The sequence below is a fragment of the Coregonus lavaretus genome (assembly GCF_964263955.1).
Source record: "Coregonus lavaretus genome assembly, contig: HAP1_SCAFFOLD_1786, whole genome shotgun sequence".
NCBI classification, from domain to species: domain Eukaryota; kingdom Metazoa; phylum Chordata; class Actinopteri; order Salmoniformes; family Salmonidae; genus Coregonus; species Coregonus lavaretus.
Window position 1 is genome coordinate 8,130 of NW_028166944.1, and position 25,014 is coordinate 33,143.

Sequence of the window (25,014 nt, forward strand, 5' to 3'; positions counted from 1 at the left end):
ACATTATGCCTCTCTCCTACAGCGTCCATCACAATTACATGCACATGGCCAATTATGCAAATTAGGCGATGACGAGGACTAAATAGATTTAAATAGTGGAGTAGGGTGGTGTTATTTTATTATTATTGTAATTCTTTTTTTGTTTTGTTTTGTTTTTTTGTTAGATGGTAGGGTATATATATATTTATTTATTTTTTAAGCAAAGTATAAGGGAGTTGTGCTCCAGTCCAGTAGTTGGCGGTAATGCAACATTTATTAGATGCCAACCGCCGTTAAACCTCATCAAAGAAGAAGCAACAGTCGACTGTGTAACTTTTGTAAAGCCACATGCTTTGTAGTCTGTTGAAGTGTTTTCTAGGCAGTTGGCTCTTTGACGAAGACGTGTCGCGGTCAATCTACAGGGACTTTCGTAAGTTTTCAGAATTTCAACTGGTTAGTCTGATCAGTTTTCTCCGAGCTAGCTAACATTAGCACGCAGTTCATTTTAACTTTGTCAACAAGCTAGAAAATAGCGTTGTCAACAGTATTTTATTTGGCAACAGTCAAACACAGGTAACTATGTTTCTCTTCCATGATAACTCACAGGTTTGAGGATTGATTTAAAAAAAACTAGCTGGCTGTTAGATAACGTTACTAGCTAGCTAGCTGGCTGGCTAACTAAAGAACGTTAACGTTAGCTAGTTATGCTTGTTATATCCATTTAATGAACACATTGTTCTAAGCCTCTCTCTTTATTTATTATGTAATATGAATTGGATAAGTTACACCAGAAATGGTTAACTAACAGGTTGTATGACTGGCTGTTTAGTGTGAGCACTGTAGCTAGCTAGCCACATTAAAGTATGTAAATAACGCTTAGGCCATTGACTGAGTGTATTCAGGCCATCCGACCTCATCCATTCACTAACAGGTGACTGGAAAGTTATTGACATATCTCTTACAAAGTTGGCAGTGCTGTAAAGTACTTACTTCAAAATACGTTGAAGTACTACTTGGCTAAGTCGTTTATGGGTGTATCTGTACTTTAATTCAACTTTTACTCCACTACATTCCTAAAGAAAACAATGTACTTTTGACTCCATACGTTTTCCCTGACACACAAAACTACTCCTTACATTTTGAATGCTTAGCAGGACAAGAAAATGGTCCAACTCCTGCAATTATCACGAAAACGTCCCTGGTCAGCCCTAATGCCTCTGATCTGGCGGATTCACTAAACACAAATGTTTCATTTGTGAACAATGGAGTGTGCTCCTGGCTATCAGTAAATAAAAAGAAACTCGTGAATGTGAAATTATTTATACTTTTACTTTTGATACTTAAGTATATTTAAAACCAAATACTTTAAGACTTTTACTCAAGTAGTATTTTACTGGGTGACTTTCACTTTTATTTGAGTAATTTTCTATTAAGGTGTCTTTTACTTTTACTCAAGTATGACAATTAGGGACTTTTTCCACCACTGCAGGTTGTTGGTTGCTGTTAGAGCGTTGATGCACATGATTTGATGATAACCTGTTCAAGTAAAACTGGGATTGTCTGCAAAGATGACAACCACTGGGCCTTTAATTTGGGCTAATCTCCTTCCCAGACACTTCCGCCCATGCGCAATTAGCCTGGGGACAAGGTTAAAGTCAATATAATAGATACTCTTTGGTTCTAGCTAGCTTCATGCATAATATGCCATGCTGTTCCATAGTATTGTCCCACCTGGTTGTCTGTCTAATTCCAAGCAGATGGAGACAGTAGGGACTGGGATGGTTCATGTTGATTATTTAACAGGAGCGTTTAAAGGGCTGCATCCCAAATAGCACGCTATTCCCTATTTAGTGCACTACTTTTGACCAGGCTCTGGTCAAGAGTAGTGAACTATATATATATATATATATATATATATATATATATATATATATATATATATATATATATATATATATATATATATATAATAGGGTGCCACCTGGGACGCAGCCAAGGTCTCACCTCGGTGTGTTGTGGTACTGCTGAATGCTGCCAGATCTTTCCCCCCTCATCTCTGTTTCTCCGTTTCATTTCATTACAGACACACAGATGACCAGCCATCTGCTCCACAACACCAGTCAGCTACAGTGGTACCCCTCCTGTCACCTCTAAGCAGTGTCACCACGCGGCTAAACTAGTAGAGGTGTGTTCTGTTGGGCTTGTAATGGCATCAAGACACGATAGGCTCACCTGTCTTTTCTTGACGTTCCTGGGGTTGGTTGGTGCTCTCTGCTCTGTCCTCTGTCCTCCTGTCGTAGCCTGACCCTGCCTGACGGGGGTTATTGGTAACAGACTTATCAGTCTGCCTGACGTAACACACTAGTCATGTAATAGGGCAGGGATCCAGGTCAATAGGTCACAGTCAGACCTACAGGCCCAGCTGACCTGGACCTCGCTGTATCACTCACTGGCCAAGTCCCATATGGCACCCTATTCACTATATATAGTGCACTACTTTAGACCAGGACCAAATGGCACCCTGTTCACTATATATAGTGCACTACTTTAGACCAGGACCAAATGGCACCCTGTTCACTATATATAGTGCACTACTTTAGACCAGGACCCAATGGCACCCTATCCCCTAAATCAGTGGTATTCAAAGTCGGTGTTGCGGGGGAACTGCAAAAAAATATAGTGCAGATTATTGTATGGGACAATATACAAACGTTTTTGAGAAATTGAGTAAATGTATTTATTGGTTTCTTTTCATTCTGATGTAATGAAAATGTAATAGATTGAAGGTTATTGGTGGATGGAAAAAAAAATGGGTCCCCGCTGAAAAAGTTTGAATACCACTGCCCTATATAGTGCACTATTTTAAACCAGGGTCCTATGGGCCCTAGTGCACTAAATAGAGACTAGGGTGCCATTTCAGACGCAGTCACTCACTCAGTCGCTCTCACAAAACCAGACAATAATGTAATTATTGATGTTTCAAAGAACAGCTAGAACTCACCTCCACCAAACTTTACAGTTCACGCTATGCATTGGGGCAGGTAGCGTTGTCCTGGCATCCGCCAAACCCAGATTAGTCCGTCGGACTGCCAGATGGTAAAGCGTGATTCATCACTCCAGAGAACGCGTTTCCACTGCTCCAGAGTCCAATGGCAGCGGGCTTTACACCACTCCAGCCGACGCTCGGCTTTGCGCATGTTGATCTTAGGCATGTGTGCGGCAGCTCTGCCATGGAAACCCATTTCATGAAGCTCCCAACGAACAGTTCTTGTGCTGACGTTGCTTCCAGAGGCAGTTTGGAACTCGGTAGTGAGTGTTGCAACCGAGGACAGATTATTTTTACGCGCTTCAGCACTCGCCGATCCCATTCTGTTAAGTTGTGTGGCCTACCACTTCGCGGCTAAGCCGTTGTTGCTCGTAGACGTTTCCACTTCACAATAACAGCACTTACAGTTGACCGGGGCATCTCTAGCAGGGCATAATTTTGACAAACTGACTTGTTGGAAAGGTGGCATCCTATGACAGTGCCACATTGAGTAACTGAGCTCTTCAGTACGGGCCATTCTACTCCCAATGTTTGTGTATAGAGATTGCATGGCTGTTTGCTCGATTTTATACACCTGTCAGCAACGGGTGTGGCTGAAATAGCTGAATCCACTAATTTGAAGGGGTGTCCACATACGTTTGTGTATATATAGTGTAGAACTCACATCATACTGTATCAGAGAACACAGCTAGAACCCACATCATACTGTTTAGAGAACACAGCTAGAACTCACATACTGTTTCAGAGAACACAGCTATAACTCCCATCAAACTGTTTCAGAGAACACAGCTATAACTCCCATCATACTGTTTCAGAGAACACAGCTAGAACTCCCATCATACTGTTTCAGAGAACACAGCTAGAACTCCCATCATACTGTTTCAGAGAACACAGCTAGAACTCCCATCATACTGTTTCAGAGAACACAGCTAGAACTCCCATCATACTGTTTCAGAGAACACAGCTAGAACTCCCATCATACTGTTTCAGAGAACACAGCTAGAACTCCCATCATACTGTTTCAGAGAACACAGCTATAACTCCCATCATACTGTTTCAGAGAACACAGCTATAACTCCCATCATACTGTTTCAGAGAACACAGCTATAACTCCCATCATACTGTTTCAGAGAACACAGCTATAACTCCCATCATACTGTTTCAGAGAACACAGCTAGAACTCCCATCAAACTGTTTCAGAGAACACAGCTAGAACTCCCATCAAACTGTTTCAGAGAACACAGCTAGAACTCCCATCATACTGTTTCAGAGAACACAGCTAGAACTCCCATCAAACTGTTTCAGAGAACACAGCTAGAACCCACATCATACTGTTTCAGAGAACACAGCTAGAACTCCCATCAAACTGTTTCAGAGAACACAGCTAGAACCCACATCATACTGTTTCAGAGAACACAGCTATAACTCCCATCAAACTGTTTCAGAGAACACAGCTAGAACCCACATCATACTGTTTCAGAGAACACAGCTAGAACTCCCATCATACTGTTTCAGAGAACACAGCTAGAACTCCCATCATACTATTTCAGAGAACACAGCTAGAACTCCCATCATACTGTTTCAGAGAACACAGCTATAACTCCCATCATACTGTTTCAGAGAACACAGCTAGAACTCCCATCATACTGTTTCAGAGAACACAGCTAGAACTCCCATCATACTGTTTCAGAGAACACAGCTAGAACTCCCATCATACTGTTTCAGAGAACACAGCTAGAACTCCCATCATACTGTTTCAGAGAACACAGCTAGAACTCCCATCATACTGTTTCAGAGAACACAGCTAGAACTCCCATCATACTGTTTCAGAGAACACAGCTAGAACTCCCATCATACTGTTTCAGAGAACACAGCTAGAACTCCCATCATACTGTTTCAGAGAACACAGCTAGAACTCCCATCATACTGTTTCAGAGAACACAGCTAGAACTCCCATCATACTGTTTCAGAGAACACAGCTAGAACTCCCATCATACTGTTTCAGAGAACACAGCTAGAACTCCCATCATACTGTTTCAGAGAACACAGCTAGAACTCCCATCATACTGTTTCAGAGAACACAGCTAGAACTCCCATCATACTGTTTCAGAGAACACAGCTAGAACTCCCATCATACTGTTTCAGAGAACACAGCTAGAACTCCCATCATACTGTTTCAGAGAACACAGCTAGAACTCCCATCAAACTGTTTCAGAGAACACAGCTAGAACTCCCATCAAACTGTTTCAGAGAACACAGCTAGAACTCCCATCATACTGTTTCAGAGAACACAGCTATAACTCCCATCAAACTGTTTCAGAGAACACAGCTAGAACCCACATCATACTGTTTCAGAGAACACAGCTAGAACTCCCATCATACTGTTTCAGAGAACACAGCTAGAACTCCCATCATACTGTTTCAGAGAACACAGCTAGAACTCCCATCATACTGTTTCAGAGAACACAGCTAGAACTCCCATCATACTGTTTCAGAGAACACAGCTAGAACTCCCATCATACTGTTTCAGAGAACACAGCTAGAACTCCCATCATACTGTTTCAGAGAACACAGCTAGAACTCCCATCATACTGTTTCAGAGAACACAGCTAGAACTCCCATCATACTGTTTCAGAGAACACAGCTAGAACTCCCATCATACTGTTTCAGAGAACACAGCTAGAACTCCCATCATACTGTTTCAGAGAACACAGCTAGAACTCCCATCATACTGTTTCAGAGAACACAGCTAGAACTCCCATCATACTGTTTCAGAGAACACAGCTAGAACTCACATCATACTGTTTCAGAGAACACAGCTAGAACTCACATCATACTGTTTCAGAGAACACAGCTAGAACTCCCATCATACTGTTTCAGAGAACACAGCTAGAACTCCCATCATACTGTTTCAGAGAACACAGCTAGAACTCCCATCAAACTGTTTCAGAGAACACAGCTAGAACTCCCATCATACTGTTTCAGAGAACACAGCTATAACTCACATCAAACTGTTTCAGAGAACACAGCTAGAACCCACATCATACTGTTTCAGAGAACACAGCTAGAACTCCCATCAAACTGTTTCAGAGAACACAGCTAGAACCCACATCATACTGTTTCAGAGAACACAGCTAGAACTCTCATCATACTGTTTCAGAGAACACAGCTAGAACTCCCATCATACTGTTTCAGAGAACACAGCTAGAACTCCCATCAAACTGTTTCAGAGAACACAGCTAGAACTCCCATCATACTGTTTCAGAGAACACAGCTAGAACTCCCATCATACTGTTTCAGAGAACACAGCTAGAACTCCCATCATACTGTTTCAGAGAACACAGCTAGAACTCACATACTGTTTCAGAGAACACAGCTATAACTCACATACTGTTTCAGAGAACACAGCTAGAACTCCCATCATACTGTTTCAGAGAACACAGCTAGAACTCCCATCATACTGTTTCAGAGAACACAGCTAGAACTCCCATCATACTGTTTCAGAGAACACAGCTAGAACTCCTATCATACTGTTTCAGAGAACACAGCTAGAACTCCCATCATACTGTTTCAGAGAACACAGCTAGAACTCCCATCATACTGTTTCAGAGAACACAGCTAGAACTCCCATCATACTGTTTCAGAGAACACAGCTAGAACTCCCATCATACTGTTTCAGAGAACACAGCTAGAACCCACATCATACTGTTTCAGAGAACACAGCTAGAACTCCCATCATACTGTTTCAGAGAACACAGCTAGAACTCCCATCATACTGTTTCAGAGAACACAGCTAGAACTCCCATCAAACTGTTTCAGAGAACACAGCTAGAACCCACATCATACTGTTTCAGAGAACACAGCTAGAACTCCCATCATACTGTTTCAGAGAACACAGCTAGAACTCCCATCATACTGTTTCAGAGAACACAGCTAGAACTCCCATCATACTGTTTCAGAGAACACAGCTAGAACTCCCATCATACTGTTTCAGAGAACACAGCTAGAACTCCCATCATACTGTTTCAGAGAACACAGCTAGAACTCCCATCATACTGTTTCAGAGAACACAGCTAGAACTCCCATCATACTGTTTCAGAGAACACAGCTAGAACTCCCATCATACTGTTTCAGAGAACACAGCTAGAACTCCCATCATACTGTTTCAGAGAACACAGCTAGAACCCACATCATACTGTTTCAGAGAACACAGCTAGAACTCCCATCATACTGTTTCAGAGAACACAGCTAGAACCCACATCATACTGTTTCAGAGAACACAGCTAGAACTCCCATCATACTGTTTCAGAGAACACAGCTAGAACTCCCATCATACTGTTTCAGAGAACACAGCTAGAACTCCCATCATACTGTTTCACCAAGAGATGAGATACCTCATCAAACATCAGAACATCGCCTGACACACTGAGGCAGATAGATGTCAATCGAAGTCTAGCCTATATGTATTGTATTCAGTATTGTATTACCAATATGGATTGTATTCATTTTCAGCCAACCATGGTCATTTATGAACCAGGACAGCTGAGGAATAAGGTGTGACTCTTCCTCCACCAGGTGCTGTTGTCAGTAACATCCAGGTGAGCTAACTTGTGGATGAGGGAGGATACATTTTACATTTACATTTTAGTCATTTAGCAGACTCTCTTATCCAGAGCGACTTACAGTTAGTGAGTGCATACATTTTACATACTGGGATACCACTTACCTGACCCACCAGACTCACCCGCAGGACAGACAGAGCCCCGCCCCAGAGCAGACACAACTCACCTGGACAGAAGACCCAGAGCAGACACAACTCACCTGGACACAAGACCCAGAGCAGACACAACTCACCTGGACAGAAGACCCAGAGCAGAGAAGACACAGCTCACCTGCAGTCCCAGAGAAGTCACAGCTCACCTGCAGTCCCAGAGAAGTCACAGCTCACCTGCAGTCCCAGAGAAGTCACAGCTCACCTGCAGTCCCAGAGAAGTCACAGCTCACCTGCAGTCCCAGAGCAGCAGATCCTCCTGTCCTGAAGGTATCCCAGGGTTCCACCAGGTAAGGAACAGACACACAGATCTGTTAACCACCAACCTGTGGGTTTGGCTATCTCTCCTCTGAGCCTCTAGTACTTTGCTTTTAGAAATATATTCTGATACTGTTTGTTATTATTGTGCATATGCTGGACATTGTATTCCACTGTGCTCTTCAAACCCATCAGCCTGTTGTCCTGAGCTATAACCAGCTCTAGACTGGACCTCTTAGTAGAACAGTGTGAGAGACCGGGACACTGGCTGACATCAAAGCACCGGATAGTGTATCAAGGAGCTGTGGCAGATCATTTTGTAGCATTTATGTTTTGTTTTTATTTTATATTTTACTGGGCTGATGGTGCCTGCATCTGATGGTCAGTCTCAGCAGAGGGAGAGAGCAGCAGACTGAGGGTCCGCCTCTCAACAGCCCTCCGCTCTCCCTTTCCTCCAGTGACACTGACCAAATAGGGACACCATCTTCCAGCTCATGGTGAAACTCGAGTCACACCGCATTATTTCTGCCTCATGCACAAATTCAGAGAAAGTGAAATTCCTTGATATTAAAAAAGACCCAGGCTGCTAATAACAATGCAAGCCTATCGATACACTTTCCTACTCATTACTGCTACAGTGCTGGTTGTAGCGTGGAAAAAGGAAGAGTGGAAGAAGGAAGAAAGCACATTTTATGGCTTATAAAAGTGTTGAAGACAGTGTTGACAGTGCTGAGTAAGAACTTAAACATGAATTCGCTCATAAAAACAGAAGCTCGGTGCTGTAATCGTTGACAGTCTCTCTCTAGTCATGGTTTTAAACGTTTTGAAATCTCACGGTATCAACTTTGCTGTAGCACATATTTTTTTACGCCTGCTACGTTACTGCAGACACGGTAATCTGAGCCATCCGATTGGCCAGCGGTAGGCCTATAGAGCACTTGATTTGCTCCCCCCGGGGCCGCCAGGAAGGCGTAGTTTGTACCTTCAGACACATAAAATGGTTCAAAATGGGAACAGTTGGCCTACCCGGCGCGCAGGGCAGCTGAATCAGGTGCACCTACCGCCGACAGCCCCAGAGGAATAAAATAAAAATAGGATCGCAAGGCTTTACCAGTCAATGGCGATGGACCAGTTGGTGACCACTGCTCTATAGGATCTAGCGGTAGCAGCACATACATCCAGAACTTTCTGAAGCTTTCACTTCTCTCTGACATTCTCTATTAGCCACAGAGCTCTCGCTGCTTAGCAACAGCCACCAGACAGAGTTCCATCCACCGGAGTTCCATCCAGGCATGCGGTTATGAACTTCTCCTTGTGTTATTGTTTGTATAATAAGCATATAGGCTAGTCCTGATGTGGCAATAATCACACTGGGCTTTCAGAGGTTCCTTCTCAGACTCTGTAGACTAGTCTTTAGTTAAAGGGCTGAGTTATGACATAGAGTACCGGTGAGAAGAAGAGTTGATAGGTCAGAAGGACAAGCAGAATAGAAATGGTACTTATGTATGATGTATCAGGAAAAGTATGCCACAAATATTACTGCGTAATCATCCAGTAGTTCAACTTCATGGGATGCATGTTTCGTCACAAATTGTTTTGGACTGATGCCCGACTGAGCATTCTACTCAATGCATCGTCAATGAGTGCTGATGAAGATTTCATCAAAAGTGTATTACAGTTGCTTGGAAATACAATGACATTCAAAAGGAGGCAAATGATGAATAGGAAAACCTTTTGTCGTCTTTTTGATTTCACCAATCAGGCCTTTTATGGGAGAGTGGCCAGACGGTAAAAGACACATGACAGCCCGCCTGGAGTTTGCCAAAAAAGGCACCTGAAGACTCTCAGACCATGAGAAACAAGATTCTCTGGTCTGAGGAAACCAAGATTAAACTCTTTGGCCTGAATGCCAAGTGTCACGTCTGGAGGAAACCTGGCGCCATCCCTACGGTGAAGCATGGTGGTGGCAGCATCATGCTGTGGGGATTTTTTTCAGTGGCAAGGACTGGGAGACTAGTCAGGATCGGGGGAAAGATGAACAGAGCAAAGTACAGAGAGATCCTTGATGAAAACCTGTTCCAGAGCGCTCAGGACCTCCGACGGGGGGCGAAGGTTCACCGTCCAACAGGACAACGACCCTAAGCACACAGCCAAGACAACACTGGAGTGGCTTCGGGACAAGTCTCTGAATGTCCCTGAGTGGCCCAGCCAGAGCCTGGACTTGAACCCGATCTATGATCTCTGGAGAGACCTGAAAATTGCTGTGCAGCAACACTCCCCATCCAACCTGACAGAGCTTGAGAGGATCTGCAGAGAGGAATGGGAGAAACTCCCCAAATGCAGGTGTGCCAAGCTTGTAGCGTCATACCCAAGAAGACTCGATGCAGTAATCGCTGCCAAAGGCGCTTCAACAAAGTACTGAGTAATGGGTCTGAATACTTATGTAAATGTGATATTTCAGTTTTTTAATTGTAATACATTTGAAAAAAAATCTAAAAAACCTGTTTTTGCTTTGTCATTATGGGGTATTGTGTGTAGATTGATGGGGAAAAAAACTATTTAATCAATTTTAGAATACGGCTGTAATGTAACAAAGTGGAAAAAGTAAAGGTGTCTGAATACTTTCCGAATGCACTGTAACGTTAGCTAGCTAGGTAAGATTGAGGGGAGGCCACCAGATTGACTTTAGATGCAGTATAACGTTAGCTAGCTAGCCAAGATTGAAGGGAGACCACCTGATTTTTAGCTAGCTAACGTTAGTATTTCTAGCTATTTTTGACTAACTTTGCTAGCTAATTACATTGCCATCTGTCTAAAGTGAATTTGACAACATGATAATGCTGGGAAAGTTGTTTCCTATTACAGTAAATATTTGACTACTTTAGCAATGTCATGGTATTTCCAGGCACTATAGTGTAATTTAGACTAAACAGTAGTTACCTCCGTCCAGAATGACTGGTCTTATCGCCACGTTAGGGCACCACTATGGCGCCGCCGGCAGAGGGCGGCTTGAGAACGTTCATAACAATGGCAAGACGCGACTGAGTGACGGAGGTACAAGGATAATGAAAACGTCCATGCCTGTCAAGATGTGTGCAGTGTGTACAGTAATGATCAGTAACACGTTGGGAGAGCAGACAGATGGCAGGTTGTGTAGAACAGACTGTTACTGGTGGTTACACACTGAAACCCTGATGTGATGCTACCGGACGGACGGAACACAACCCTAATGTTCCACCAGTAAAGACACAGTGACCACAACCCTAATGTTCCACCAGTAAATCCACAGTGAACACAACCCTAATGTTCCACTAGTAAAGCCACAGTGAACACAACCCTAATGTTCCACCAGTAAAGCCACAGTGAACACAACCCTAATGTTCCACTAGTAAAGCCACAGTGAACACAACCCTAATGTTCCACCAGTAAAGCCACAGTGAACACAACCCTAATGTTCCACCAGTAAAGCCACAGTGACCACAACCCTAATGTTCCACTAGTAAAGCCACAGTGAACACAACCCTAATGTTCCACTAGTAAAGCCACAGTGAACACAACCCTAATGTTCCACTAGTAAAGCCACAGTGACCACAACCCTAATGTTCCACTAGTAAAGCCACAGTGACCACAACCCTAATGTTCCACCAGTAAAGCCACAGTGAACACAACCCTAATGTTCCACTAGTAAAGCCACAGTGACCACAACCCTAATGTTCCACTAGTAAAGCCACAGTGAACACAACCCTAATGTTCCACCAGTAAAGCCACAGTGAACACAACCCTAATGTTCCACTAGTAAAGCCACAGTGAACACAACCCTAATGTTCCACCAGTAAAGCCACAGTGAACACAACCCTAATGTTCCCCCAGTAAAGCCACAGTGAACACAACCCTAATGTTCCCCCAGTAAAGCCACAGTGAACACAACCCTAATGTTCCACTAGTAAAGCCACAGTGACCACAACCCTAATGTTCCACTAGTAAAGCCACAGTGACCACAACCCTAATGTTCCACCAGTAAAGCCACAGTGAACACAACCCTAATGTTCCACTAGTAAAGCCACAGTGACCACAACCCTAATGTTCCACCAGTAAAGCCACAGTGAACACAACCCTAATGTTCCACTAGTAAAGCCACAGTGACCACAACCCTAATGTTCCACCAGTAAAGCCACAGTGAACACAACCCTAATGTTCCCCCAGTAAAGCCACAGTGACCACAACCCTAATGTTCCCCCAGTAAAGCCACAGTGAACACAACCCTAATGTTCCACTAGTAAAGCCACAGTGACCACAACCCTAATGTTCCACCAGGAAAGCCACAGTGAACACAACCCTAATGTTCCACCAGTAAAGCCACAGTGAACACAACCCTAATGTTCCCCCAGTAAAGCCACAGTGAACACAACCCTAATGTTCCCCCAGTAAAGCCACAGTGGGAAGGAGTAAATAGATTAAATGATAGTGGCTGGGAGGGTGTTGTTCCTGGCAGGGCTAGACTGTAGCTGTATCCCAACTGCCACCCTATTCCCTACACAGTGCACTACTGGCTCCAGTCCAATCTAGTGCACTATATAGGGAATAGGGTGCTATTTGGGACGCAGGCTGTGTTTCTGCCGGCCTCTTGGTGACATCCCATACAACAGCTGCTTAGCATCACTAGGAGGCCTGTGAAGCCTGGTCAGTCCTCCCACGCGCGCACACACCGCAGAGAGCTGCAGAGAAATGCTGCAGAGAGCCGAGGTCGAAGGCTTAAAGCCATCAGATTCTATCTCCCCATCTCTCCATATACAGTATGATAGCTGCTGTCTGGTGGTGAGTGCTTTGAGTTGACTGTTCTGGAACAGACCAGGGGTGGGCAAACTACGCCTGCAGGCCGCATTTCAATCGGCTGGCAGGCTGGATGCCAGGGATGTTGTCAAAATAAAGTTTTTAATTCGAAATCCAAATGGGGCCCTCGAGCCCAGAAGTTGTCCCATCCCTTAGACTAGACCATAATACCAAAAAGACAGGACTTTGATTGATGTATAGACAGAAGATGTAGTGGCTGCACAACAGGCTGTGGCTTCACATGTGCTTGGCTAGGACCATAAGGGTCTAGGCCTGAAGCTTGGCTACGACCATAAGGGTCCAGGCCTGAAGCTTGGCTAGGACCATAAGGGTCCAGGCCTGAAGATTGGCTAGGACCATAAGGGCACGAGGGGTTGAAGCTTGGCTAGGACCATAAGGGTCCAGGCCTGAAGCTTGGCTAGGACCATAAGGGCACGAGGGGTTGAAGCTTGGCTAGGACCATAAGGGCACGAGGGGTTGAAGCTTGGCTAGGACCATGAGGGTCCGTGGCCTGAAGCTTGGCTAGGACCATAAGGGCACGAGGGGTTGAAGCTTGGCTAGGACCATAAGGGTCCAGGCCTGAAGCTTGGCTAGGACCATAAGGGCACGAGGGGTTGAAGCTTGGCTAGGACCATAAGGGCACGAGGGGTTGAAGCTTGGCTAGGACCATGAGGGTCCGTGGCCTGAAGCTTGGCTAGGACCATGAGGGCACGAGGGGTTGAAGATTGGCTAGGACCATGAGGGTCCGTGGCCTGAAGCTTGGCTAGGACCATAAGGGCACGAGGGGTTGAAGCTTGGCTAGGACCATGAGGGTCCGTGGCCTGAAGCTTGGCTAGGACCATGAGGGTCCGTGGCCTGAAGCTTGGCTAGGACCATGAGGGTCCGTGGCCTGGAATGAACACAAGGATCTTCACAGTATGCTGTTTGGAGTGCAGCCTGTGACTCTGAGCCAAGTGAGTTTCCAGAAGTGTTCTCTTACTGTATCTGATGAGCTGAGGAACACATATCAGTGTCTCCTTTCCTCTACTGGAGATGGATGTTCTGTTCTCAGAACATGAGCCGTTGGTTTAGAAATGTTCTTGTAATTGTGCCATTTTTTTGTTAATGTTTTCTCCGCTGACTGGAGAACTGAAGGTAATAACTGAAGAAAAGAGAACGTCTTTCTCTGTCATGAATCATGCAGGCACTCGCATTTAGATGCTTTCGTTGCCAATTTCAATCATGGCTGGAGTGGTTCTTAACTCACACAGCTCCATACTGTACATTATATCCAGTGTACCACATGGAGAGTAGGAGAGCTGACAGCAGCCTGGAGCGCGGGATCCAGGAGGGGGTGCTGGTGAGTGGGAGGAGAATCGTGACAGCCGGTCTGCCGCAAGTAATATGGAGAGCACGAGAGAAAGGAGATGGAGGGCGAGCTAAAGATGGATAGAGACTGGATGGGAGAGAGATGGAGGAAGAGCGAGGGGAAGACAGAAGGAGAGCGAAGGAATGAGATTGAAAGAGGGCAGACGTAGGAGTGCATGCAGAATCCGGCACACATTGCCAAGCTGAGGCCCATCCAGTCTGTTTCTGTCTACACGACGCCCACACTGCACGACTGGTGTCTCCTATCCTCTTCAATAGAAACCTTCCTGACAGAGTGGTGATCTAGTAATATGTGATAGGTGGGACCCTGAGTAGCCAAACAAGCTACAGTAAGGAGCCATACAGTAGATAGTCAGCTGAAGACGTCACACAGTTGTAGATAAACAGTTGTAGATAAACAGTTGTAGATAAATAGTTGTAGGTAAACAGTTGTAGGTAAACAGTTGATAATAAACAGTTGTAGGTAAACAGTTGTAAATAAACAGTTGTAAATAAACAGTTGTTGATAAACAGTTGTAGATAAACAGTTGATAACAAACAGTTGTAGGTAAATAGTTGTAGATAAACAATTGATAATAAACAGTTGTAGGTAAACAGTTGTAGGTAAACAGTTGTAGGTAAACAGTTGTAGGTAAACAGTTGATAATAAACAGTTGTAGGTAAACCGTTGATAATAAACAGTTGTAGGTAAACAGTTGTAGGTAAACAGTTGTAGGTAAACAGTTGTAGATAAACAATTGATAATAAACAGTTGTAGGTAAACAGTTGTAGGTAAACAGTTGATAATAAACAGTTGATAATAAACAGTTGTAGGTAAACAGTTGTAGGTAAACAGTTGATAATAAACAGTTGATAATAAACAGTTGATAATAAACAGTTGATAATAAACAGTTGTAGGCAAACAGTTGTAGGTAAACAGTTGTAGGTAAACAGTTGTAGGTAAACAGTTGTAGGTAAATAGTTGTAGGTAAACAGTTGATAATAAACAGTTGTAGGTAAACAGTTGTAGGTAAACAGTTGATAATAAACAGTTGATAATAAACAGTTGATAATAAACAGTTGTAGGTAAACAGTTGTAGGTAAACAGTTGTAGGTAAACAGTTGATAATAAAAAGTTGTTGGTAAATAGTTGTAGATAAACAGTTGATAATAAACAGTTGTAGGTAAACAGTTGTAGGTAAACAGTTGTAGGTAAACAGTTGATAATAAACAGTTGTAGGTAAACAGTTGATAATAAACAGTTGTAGGTAAACAGTTGTAGGTAAACAGTTGTAGGTAAACAGTTGTAGGTAAATAGTTGTAGGTAAACAGTTGTAGGTAAACAGTTGAAAATAAACAGTTGTAGGTAAACAGTTGTAAATAAACAGTTGTAGATAAACAGTTGATAATAAACAGTTGTAGGTAAATAGTTGTAGATAAACAATTGATAATAAACAGTTGTAGGTAAATAGTTGTAGGTAAACAGTTGATAATAAACAGTTGTAGGTAAATAGTTGTAGATAAACAATTGATAATAAACAGTTGATAATAAACAGTTGTAGGTAAACAGTTGTAGGTAAACAGTTGTAGGTAAACAGTTGTAGATAAACAGTTGTAGATAAACAGTTGTAGATAAACAGTTGTAGATAAACAGTTGTAGATAAATAGTTGTAGGTAAACAGTTGTAGGTAAACAGTTGATAATAAACAGTTGTAGGTAAACAGTTGTAAATAAACAGTTGTTGATAAACAGTTGTAGATAAACAGTTGATAATAAACAGTTGTAGGTAAATAGTTGTAGATAAACAATTGATAATAAACAATTGTAGGTAAACAGTTGTAGGTAAACAGTTGTAGGTAAACAGTTGATAATAAACAGTTGTAGGTAAACCGTTGATAATAAACAGTTGTAGGTAAACAGTTGTAGGTAAACAGTTGTAGGTAAACAGTTGTAGGTAAACAGTTGTAGGTAAACAGTTGTAGGTAAACAGTTGTAGGTAAATAGTTGTAGGTAAACAGTTGTAGGTAAACAGTTGATAATAAACAGTTGTAAATAAACAGTTGTAGATAAACAGTTGATAATAAACAGTTGTAGGTAAATAGTTGTAGATAAACAATTGATAATAAACAGTTGTAGGTAAACAGTTGTAGGTAAACAGTTGATAATAAACAGTTGATAATAAACAGTTGTAGGTAAACAGTTGTAGGTAAACAGTTGATAATAAACAGTTGATAATAAACAGTTGTAGGCAAACAGTTGTAGGCAAACAGTTGTAGGCAAACAGTTGTAGGCAAACAGTTGTAGGCAAACAGTTGTAGGCAAACAGTTGTAGGCAAACAGTTGTAGGCAAACAGTTGTAGGTAAATAGTTGTAGGTAAATAGTTGTAGGTAAACAGTTGATAATAAACAGTTGATAATAAACAGTTGTAGGTAAATAGTTGTAGATAAACAATTGATAATAAACAGTTGTAGGTAAACAGTTGTAGGTAAACAGTTGTAGGTAAACAGTTGTAGGTAAACAGTTGTAGGTAAACAGTTGATAATAAACAGTTGTAGGTAAACAGTTGTAGGTAAACAGTTGTAGGTAAACAGTTGTAGGTAAACAGTTGTAGGTAAACAGTTGATAATAAACAGTTGATAGTAAACAGTTGATAATAAACAGTTGTAGGTAAACAGTTGTAAATAAACAGTTGTAGATAAACAGTTGATAATAAACAGTTGTAGGTAAATAGTTGTAGATAAACAGTTGATAATAAACAGTTGTAGGTAAACAGTTGTAGGTAAACAGTTGTAGGTAAACAGTGTATAATAAACAGTTGTAGGTAAACAGTTGTAGATAAACAGTTGTAGATAAATAGTTGTAGGTAAACAGTTGTAGGTAAACAGTTGATAATAAACAGTTGTAGGTAAACAGTTGTAAATAAACAGTTGTTGATAAACAGTTGTAGGTAAACAGTTGTAGGTAAACAGTTGATAATAAACAGTTGTAGATAAACAGTTGATAATAAATAGTTGTAGGTAAACAGTTGTAGGTAAACAGTTGATAATAAACAGTTGTAGGTGAACAGTTGTAGGTGAACAGTTGATAATAAACAGTTGTAGATAAACAGTTGTAGGTAAACAGTTGTAGGTAAACAGTTGTAGGTAAACAGTTGCAGGTAAACAGTTGATAATAAACAGTTGTAGGTAAACAGTTGATAATAAACAGTTGTAGGTGAACAGTTGTAGGTGAACAGTTGTAGGTGAACAGTTGATAATAAACAGTTGTAGATAAACAGTTGTGGATAAACAGTTGTGGGTAAACAGTTGTAGGTAAACAGTTGTAGGTAAACAGTTGTAGGTAAACAGTTGATAATAAACAGTTGATAATAAATAGTTGTAGGTAAACAGTTGTAGGTAAACAGTTGATAATAAACAGTTGTAGGTAAACAGTTGATAATAAACAGTTGTAGGTAAACAGTTGTAGGTAAACAGTTGTAGATAAACAGTTGTAGGTAAACAGTTGTAGGTAAACAGTTGATAATAAACAGTTGAAGATAAAGAGTTGATAATAAACAGTTGTAGGTAAACAGTTGTAGGTAAACAGTTGTAGGTAAACAGTTGAAGGTAAACAGTTGAAGGTAAACAGTTGAAGGTAAAGAGTTGAAGGTAAAGAGTTGAAGGTAAAGAGTTGAAGTTTAACAGTTGAAGGTTAACAGTTGAAAATAAACAGTTGAAGGTAAAATGTAGATAAACAGTTGAAGGTAAACAGTTGAAGGTAAACAGTTGAAGGTAAAGAGTTGAAGAAAAAAGAGTTGAAGAAAAAAAGTTGAAGGTAAACAGTTGAAGATAAACAGTTGAAGGTAAACAGTTGAAGGTAAACAGTTGAAGGTAAACAGTTGTAGATTAACAGTTGTAAATAAACAGTTGTAAATAAACAGTTGTAAATAAACAGTTGTAAATAAACAGTTGTAGATAAACAGTTGTAGATAAACAGTTGTAGATAAACAGTTGTAGGTAAACAGTTGTAGGTAAACAGTTGTAGGTAATCAGTTGATAATAAACAGTTGTAGATAACAGTGGTAAATAAACAGTTGAAGGTAAACAGTTGTAAAAAAAAAACAGTTGTAGATAAACAGTTGAAGGTAAACAGTTGAAGGTAAACAGTTGTAGGTAAACCGTTGATAATAAACAGTTGTAGGTAAACAGTTGATAATAAACAGTTGTAGATAAACAGTTGTAGATAAATAGTTGTAGGTAAACTGTTCTAAATAAACAGTTCTAAATAAACAGTTGTAGGTAAACAGTTGTAGGTAAACAGTTGTAGGTAAACAGTTGATAATAAACAGTTGTAGAAAAACAGTTGTAGGTAAACAGTTGATAATAAACAGTTGTAGGTAAACAGTTGTAGATAAACAGTTGTAGATAAACAGTTGTAGGTAAACAGTTGTAAATAAACAGTTGTTGATAAACAGTTGTAGATAAAAAGTTGATAATAAACAGTTGTAGGTAAATAGTTGTAGATAAACAATTGATAATAAACAGTTGTAGGTAAACAGTTGATAATAAACAGTTGTAGGTAAACAGTTGATAATAAACAGTTGTAGGTAAACAGTTGTAGGTAAACAGTTGTAGGTAAACAGTTGTAGGTAAACAGTTGTAGGTAAACAGTTGATAATAAACAGTTGTAGGTAAACAGTTGTAGGTAAACAGTTGTAGGTAAACAGTTGTAGGTAAACAGTTGATAATAAACAGTTGTAGATAAACAGTTGTAGATAAATAGTTGTAGATAAATAGTTGTAGGTAAACAGTTGTAGGTAAACAGTTGATAATAAACAGTTGTAGGTAAACAGTTGATAATAAACAGTTGTAGAAAAACAGTTGTAGGTAAACAGTTGATAATAAACAGTTGTAGGTAAACAGTTGAAGGTAAACAGTTGTAAATAAACAGTTGTAGATAAACAGTTGAAGGTAAACAGTTGATAATAAACAGTTTATAATAAACAGTTGTAGATAAACAGTTGTAGATAAACAGTTGTAGATAAACAGTTGTAGATAAACAGTTGTAGGTAAACAGTTGTAGGTAAACAGTTGTAGGTAAACAGTTGTAGGTAAACAGTTGTAGGTAAACAGTTGAAGGTAAACAGTTGTAGATAAACAGTTGATAATAAACAGTTGTAGGTAAACAGTTGATAATAAACAGTTGTAGAAAAACAGTTGTAGGTAAACAGTTGATAATAAACAGTTGTAGGTAAACAGTTGTAGATAAACAGTTGTAGGTAAACAGTTGTAGGTAAACAGTTGTAGGTAAACAGTTGCAGGTAAACAGTTGCAGGTAAACAGTTGATAATAAACAGTTGTAGGGAAACAGTTGTAGGTAAACAGTTGATAATAAACAGTTGTAGGTAAACAGTTGAAGGTAAACAGTTGTAAATAAACAGTTGTAGATAAACAGTTGAAGGTAAACAGTTGATAATAAACAGTTTATAATAAACAGTTGTAGATAAACAGTTGTAGATAAACAGTTGTAGATAAACAGTTGATAATAAACAGTTGAAGGTAAACAGTTGTAAATAAACAGTTGTAGATAAACAGTTGATAATAAACAGTTGTAGATAAACATTTGTGGATAAACAGTTGATAATAAACAGTTGTAGATAAACAGTTGTGGATAAACAGTTGTGGATAAACAGTTGTAGGTAAACAGTTGTAGGTAAACAGTTGTAGGTAAACAGTTGTAGGTAAACAGTTGATAATAAACAGTTGTAGATAAACAGTTGATAATAAATAGTTGTAGGTAAACAGTTGTAGGTAAACAGTTGATAATAAACAGTTGTAGGTAAACAGTTGATAATAAACAGTTGTAGGTAAACAGTTGTAGGTAAACAGTTGTAGGTAAACAGTTGATAATAAACAGTTGTAGATAAACAGTTGATAATAAATAGTTGTAGGTAAACAGTTGTAGGTAAACAGTTGATAATAAACAGTTGTAGATAAACAGTTGATAATAAACAGTTGTAGGTAAATAGTTGTAGATAAACAATTGATAATAAACAGTTGTAGGTAAACAGTTGTAGGTAAACAGTTGTAGGTAAACAGTTGTAGGTAAACAGTTGTAGGTAAACAGTTGTAGGTAAACAGCTGTAGGTAAACAGTTGTAGGTAAACAGTTGTAGGTAAACAGTTGTAGGTAAACAGTTGTAGGTAAATAGTTGTAGGTAAACAGTTGTAGGTAAATAGTTGTAGGTAAACAGTTGTAGGTAAACAGTTGTAAATAAACAGTTGTAGATAAACAGTTGTAGATAAACAATTGATAATAAACAGTTGTAGGTAAACAGTTGTAGGTAAACAGTTGATAATAAACAGTTGATAATAAACAGTTGATAATAAACAGTTGTAGGTAAACAGTTGTAGGTAAACAGTTGATAATAAACAGTTGATAATAAACAGTTGATAATAAACAGTTGTAGGCAAACAGTTGTAGGCAAACAGTTGTAGGCAAACAGTTGTAGGCAAACAGTTGTAGGTAAACAGTTGTAGGTAAACAGTTGTAGGTAAACAGTTGTAGGTAAATAGTTGTAGGTAAACAGTTGATAATAAACAGTTGTAGGTAAATAGTTGTAGATAAACAATTGATAATAAACAGTTGTAGGTAAACAGTTGTAGGTAAACAGTTGTAGGTAAACAGTTGTAGGTAAACAGTTGTAGGTAAACAGTTGATAATAAACAGTTGTAGGTAAACAGTTGTAGGTAAACAGTTGATAATAAACAGTTGATAGTAAACAGTTGATAATAAACAGTTGTAGGTAAACAGTTGTAAATAAACAGTTGTAGATAAACAGTTGATAATAAACAGTTGTAGGTAAATAGTTGTAGATAAACAGTTGATAATAAACAGTTGTAGGTAAACAGTTGTAGGTAAACAGTTGTAGGTAAACAGTGTATAATAAACAGTTGTAGGTAAACAGTTGTAGATAAACAGTTGTAGATAAATAGTTGTAGGTAAACAGTTGTAGGTAAACAGTTGATAATAAACAGTTGTAGGTAAACAGTTGTAAATAAACAGTTGTTGATAAACAGTTGTAGGTAAACAGTTGTAGGTAAACAGTTGATAATAAACAGTTGTAGATAAACAGTTGATAATAAATAGTTGTAGGTAAACAGTTGTAGGTAAACAGTTGATAATAAACAGTTGTAGGTGAACAGTTGTAGGTAAACAGTTGATAATAAACAGTTGTAGATAAACAGTTGTAGGTAAACAGTTGTAGGTAAACAGTTGCAGGTAAACAGTTGATAATAAACAGTTGTAGGTAAACAGTTGATAATAAACAGTTGTAGGTGAACAGTTGTAGGTGAACAGTTGTAGGTGAACAGTTGTAGGTAAACAGTTGATAATAAACAGTTGTGGATAAACAGTTGTGGGTAAACAGTTGTAGGTAAACAGTTGTAGGTAAACAGTTGTAGGTAAACAGTTGATAATAAACAGTTGATAATAAATAGTTGTAGGTAAACAGTTGTAGGTAAACAGTTGATAATAAACAGTTGTAGGTAAACAGTTGATAATAAACAGTTGTAGGTAAACAGTTGTAGATAAACAGTTGTAGGTAAACAGTTGTAGGTAAACAGTTGATAATAAACAGTTGAAGATAAAGAGTTGATAATAAACAGTTGTAGGTAAACAGTTGTAGGTAAACAGTTGTAGGTAAACAGTTGAAGGTAAACAGTTGAAGGTAAACAGTTGAAGGTAAACAGTTGAAGGTAAACAGTTGAAGGTAAACAGTTGAAGGTAAAGAGTTGAAGGTTAACAGTTGAAGGTTAACAGTTGAAAATAAACAGTTGAAGGTAAAATGTAGATAAACAGTTGAAGGTAAACAGTTGAAGGTAAACAGTTGAAGGTAAAGAGTTGAAGAAAAAAGAGTTGAAGAAAAAGAGTTGAAGGTAAACAGTTGAAGGTAAACAGTTGAAGGTAAACAGTTGAAGGTAAACAGTTGAAGGTAAACAGTTGAAGGTAAACAGTTGTAGATTAACAGTTGTAAATAAACAGTTGTAAATAAACAGTTGTAGATAAACAGTTGTAGATAAACAGTTGTAGATAAACAGTTGTAGATAAACAGTTGAAGGTAAACAGTTGAAGGTAAACAGTTGTAGGTAAACCGTTGATAATAAACAGTTGTAGGTAAACAGTTGATAATAAACAGTTGTAGATAAACAGTTGTAGATAAATAGTTGTAGGTAAACTGTTCTAAATAAACAGTTCTAAATAAACAGTTGTAGGTAAACAGTTGTAGGTAAACAGTTGTAGGTAAACAGTTGATAATAAACAGTTGTAGAAAAACAGTTGTAGGTAAACAGTTGATAATAAACAGTTGTAGGTAAACAGTTGTAGATAAACAGTTGTAGATAAACAGTTGTAGGTAAACAGTTGTAAATAAACAGTTGTAGATAAAAAGTTGATAATAAACAGTTGTAGGTAAACAGTTGATAATAAACAGTTGTAGGTAAACAGTTGATAATAAACAGTTGTAGGTAAACAGTTGTAGGTAAACAGTTGTAGGTAAACAGTTGTAGGTAAACAGTTGATAATAAACAGTTGATAATAAACAGTTGTAGGTAAACAGTTGTAGGTAAACAGTTGTAGGTAAACAGTTGATAATAAACAGTTGTAGATAAACAGTTGTAGATAAATAGTTGTAGATAAATAGTTGTAGGTAAACAGTTGTAGGTAAACAGTTGATAATAAACAGTTGTAGGTAAACAGTTGATAATAAACAGTTGTAGAAAAACAGTTGTAGGTAAACAGTTGATAATAAACAGTTGTAGGTAAACAGTTGAAGGTAAACAGTTTATAATAAACAGTTTATAATAAACAGTTGTAGATAAACAGTTGTAGATAAACAGTTGTAGATAAACAGTTGTAGGTAAACAGTTGTAGGTAAACAGTTGTAGGTAAACAGTTGTAGGTAAACAGTTTTAGGTAAACAGTTTTAGATAAACAGTTGAAGGTAAACAGTTGTAGATAAACAGTTGATAATAAACAGTTGTAGGTAAACAGTTGATAATAAACAGTTGTAGAAAAACAGTTGTAGGTAAACAGTTGATAATAAACAGTTGTAGGTAAACAGTTGTAGATAAAAAGTTGTAGATAAACAGTTGTAGGTAAACAGTTGTAGATAAACAGTTGTAGGTAAACAGTTGTAGGTAAACAGTTGCAGGTAAACAGTTGCAGGTAAACAGTTGATAATAAACAGTTGTAGGGAAACAGTTGTAGGTAAACAGTTGATAATAAACAGTTGTAGGTAAACAGTTGAAGGTAAACAGTTGTAAATAAACAGTTGTAGATAAACAGTTGAAGGTAAACAGTTGATAATAAACAGTTTATAATAAACAGTTGTAGATAAACAGTTGTAGATAAACAGTTGATAATAAACAGTTGTAGGTAAACAGTTGAAGGTAAACAGTTGTAAATAAACAGTTGTAGATAAACAGTTGATAATAAACAGTTGTAGATAAACATTTGTGGATAAACAGTTGATAATAAACAGTTGTAGATAAACAGTTGTGGATAAACAGTTGTAGGTAAACAGTTGTAGGTAAACAGTTGATAATAAACAGTTGTAGATAAACAGTTGATAATAAATAGTTGTAGGTAAACAGTTGTAGGTAAACAGTTGATAATAAACAGTTGTAGGTAAACAGTTGATAATAAACAGTTGTAGGTAAACAGTTGTAGGTAAACAGTTGTAGGTAAACAGTTGATAATAAACAGTTGTAGATAAACAGTTGATAATAAATAGTTGTAGGTAAACAGTTGTAGGTAAACAGTTGATAATAAACAGTTGTAGGTAAACAGTTGATAATAAACAGTTGTAGGTAAACAGTTGTAGGTAAACAGTTGTAGGTAAACAGTTGTAGGTAAACAGTTGTAGGTAAACAGTTGTAGGTAAACAGTTGATAATAAACAGTTGATAATAAACAGTTACCTGCTTCTATGTGTCAATATCAGGGGACTAGAGACAGGAGTAGGGTTGCAAAGCTACCGGTAATTTACCAAAGTTACCAGAATCCTTTGGTAATTAAGAGAATCTATTGCAATCTATCATAATTTTGGTCATTTATACTTGAATAACGTAAAAATTAATAAATAATGGTTTATAGTATTAAAATATTATATCTGTGTCCATATTGTCCAAGATTGTCTAGTAGATAGACCATATGGTTCAAGAGAAAATAGTCTAATCAACAATGCCATTATTTTTCAATTAACTCTGCAACTCTTCCAACGATTAACTTTTTTCACAACTGCCACCAGTTTGACGCCAAAACATTTCATTCTGTAACCCTCATATTAAACACCAATTATATGAACTATATTGATGGTTTGTATTTAGGATCATGTTTTACAGATTTGTCATTCTATTCTATTTTATTTTAATCATCTTATTTAATTATTTCATATTTTACATGTGATAAGGCCACACAGAGGGCCAGAGATGATTACAGACACCTGTGATAATCTGAAGTACCCCAAAGGGCCACTAGATATTTTGTGATAGATTGCATAAAATCCTTGAAAGATACCAAATTTAGGTAGTTTACTGGTAAACTTAGAAAGTTTCCATTAAAACCCCCTCCCTTTGGAACCCTAGACAGGAGCCATGTGGGATTGCCAGTCCAAATATGTCTGCATCTTTCTCCTGCTAGCCCTGTCGGGCCTCTTCTTCCTGTTCCGTAACATCAACATTCTGGAGGTGAGGACCTTGCATCTATCACCATCTACCTGCATTAGTCTACCACACCTCCCCCTT

The 25,014-nt window shown here is 38.8% G+C and overlaps 1 protein-coding gene across 4 annotated transcripts in view; it reads left to right on the forward strand.

Annotated features, from left to right (window-relative positions):
- The first annotated feature begins 327 nt into the window (after nucleotides 1-327).
- LOC311114078 (NXPE family member 3-like) overlaps nucleotides 328-25,014 on the forward strand; it is a 28,230-nt gene continuing 3,543 nt past the window's right edge. The window contains exons 1-5 of one of the 4 annotated variants that reach the window (XM_084189358.1): nucleotides 328-409; nucleotides 2,063-2,164; nucleotides 7,538-7,623; nucleotides 7,764-8,086; nucleotides 24,856-24,957. In XM_084189358.1, the coding sequence (XP_084045484.1) occupies nucleotides 24,865-24,957 (93 nt within the window). In that variant the 5' untranslated portion in view covers nucleotides 328-409; nucleotides 2,063-2,164; nucleotides 7,538-7,623; nucleotides 7,764-8,086; nucleotides 24,856-24,864. Of the gene's footprint in view, nucleotides 553-2,062; nucleotides 2,165-7,537; nucleotides 7,624-7,763; nucleotides 8,087-24,855; nucleotides 24,958-25,014 lie in introns of all 4 variants that reach the window. The other 3 variants (XM_084189356.1, XM_084189357.1, XM_084189359.1) reach the window with 3 other exon arrangements.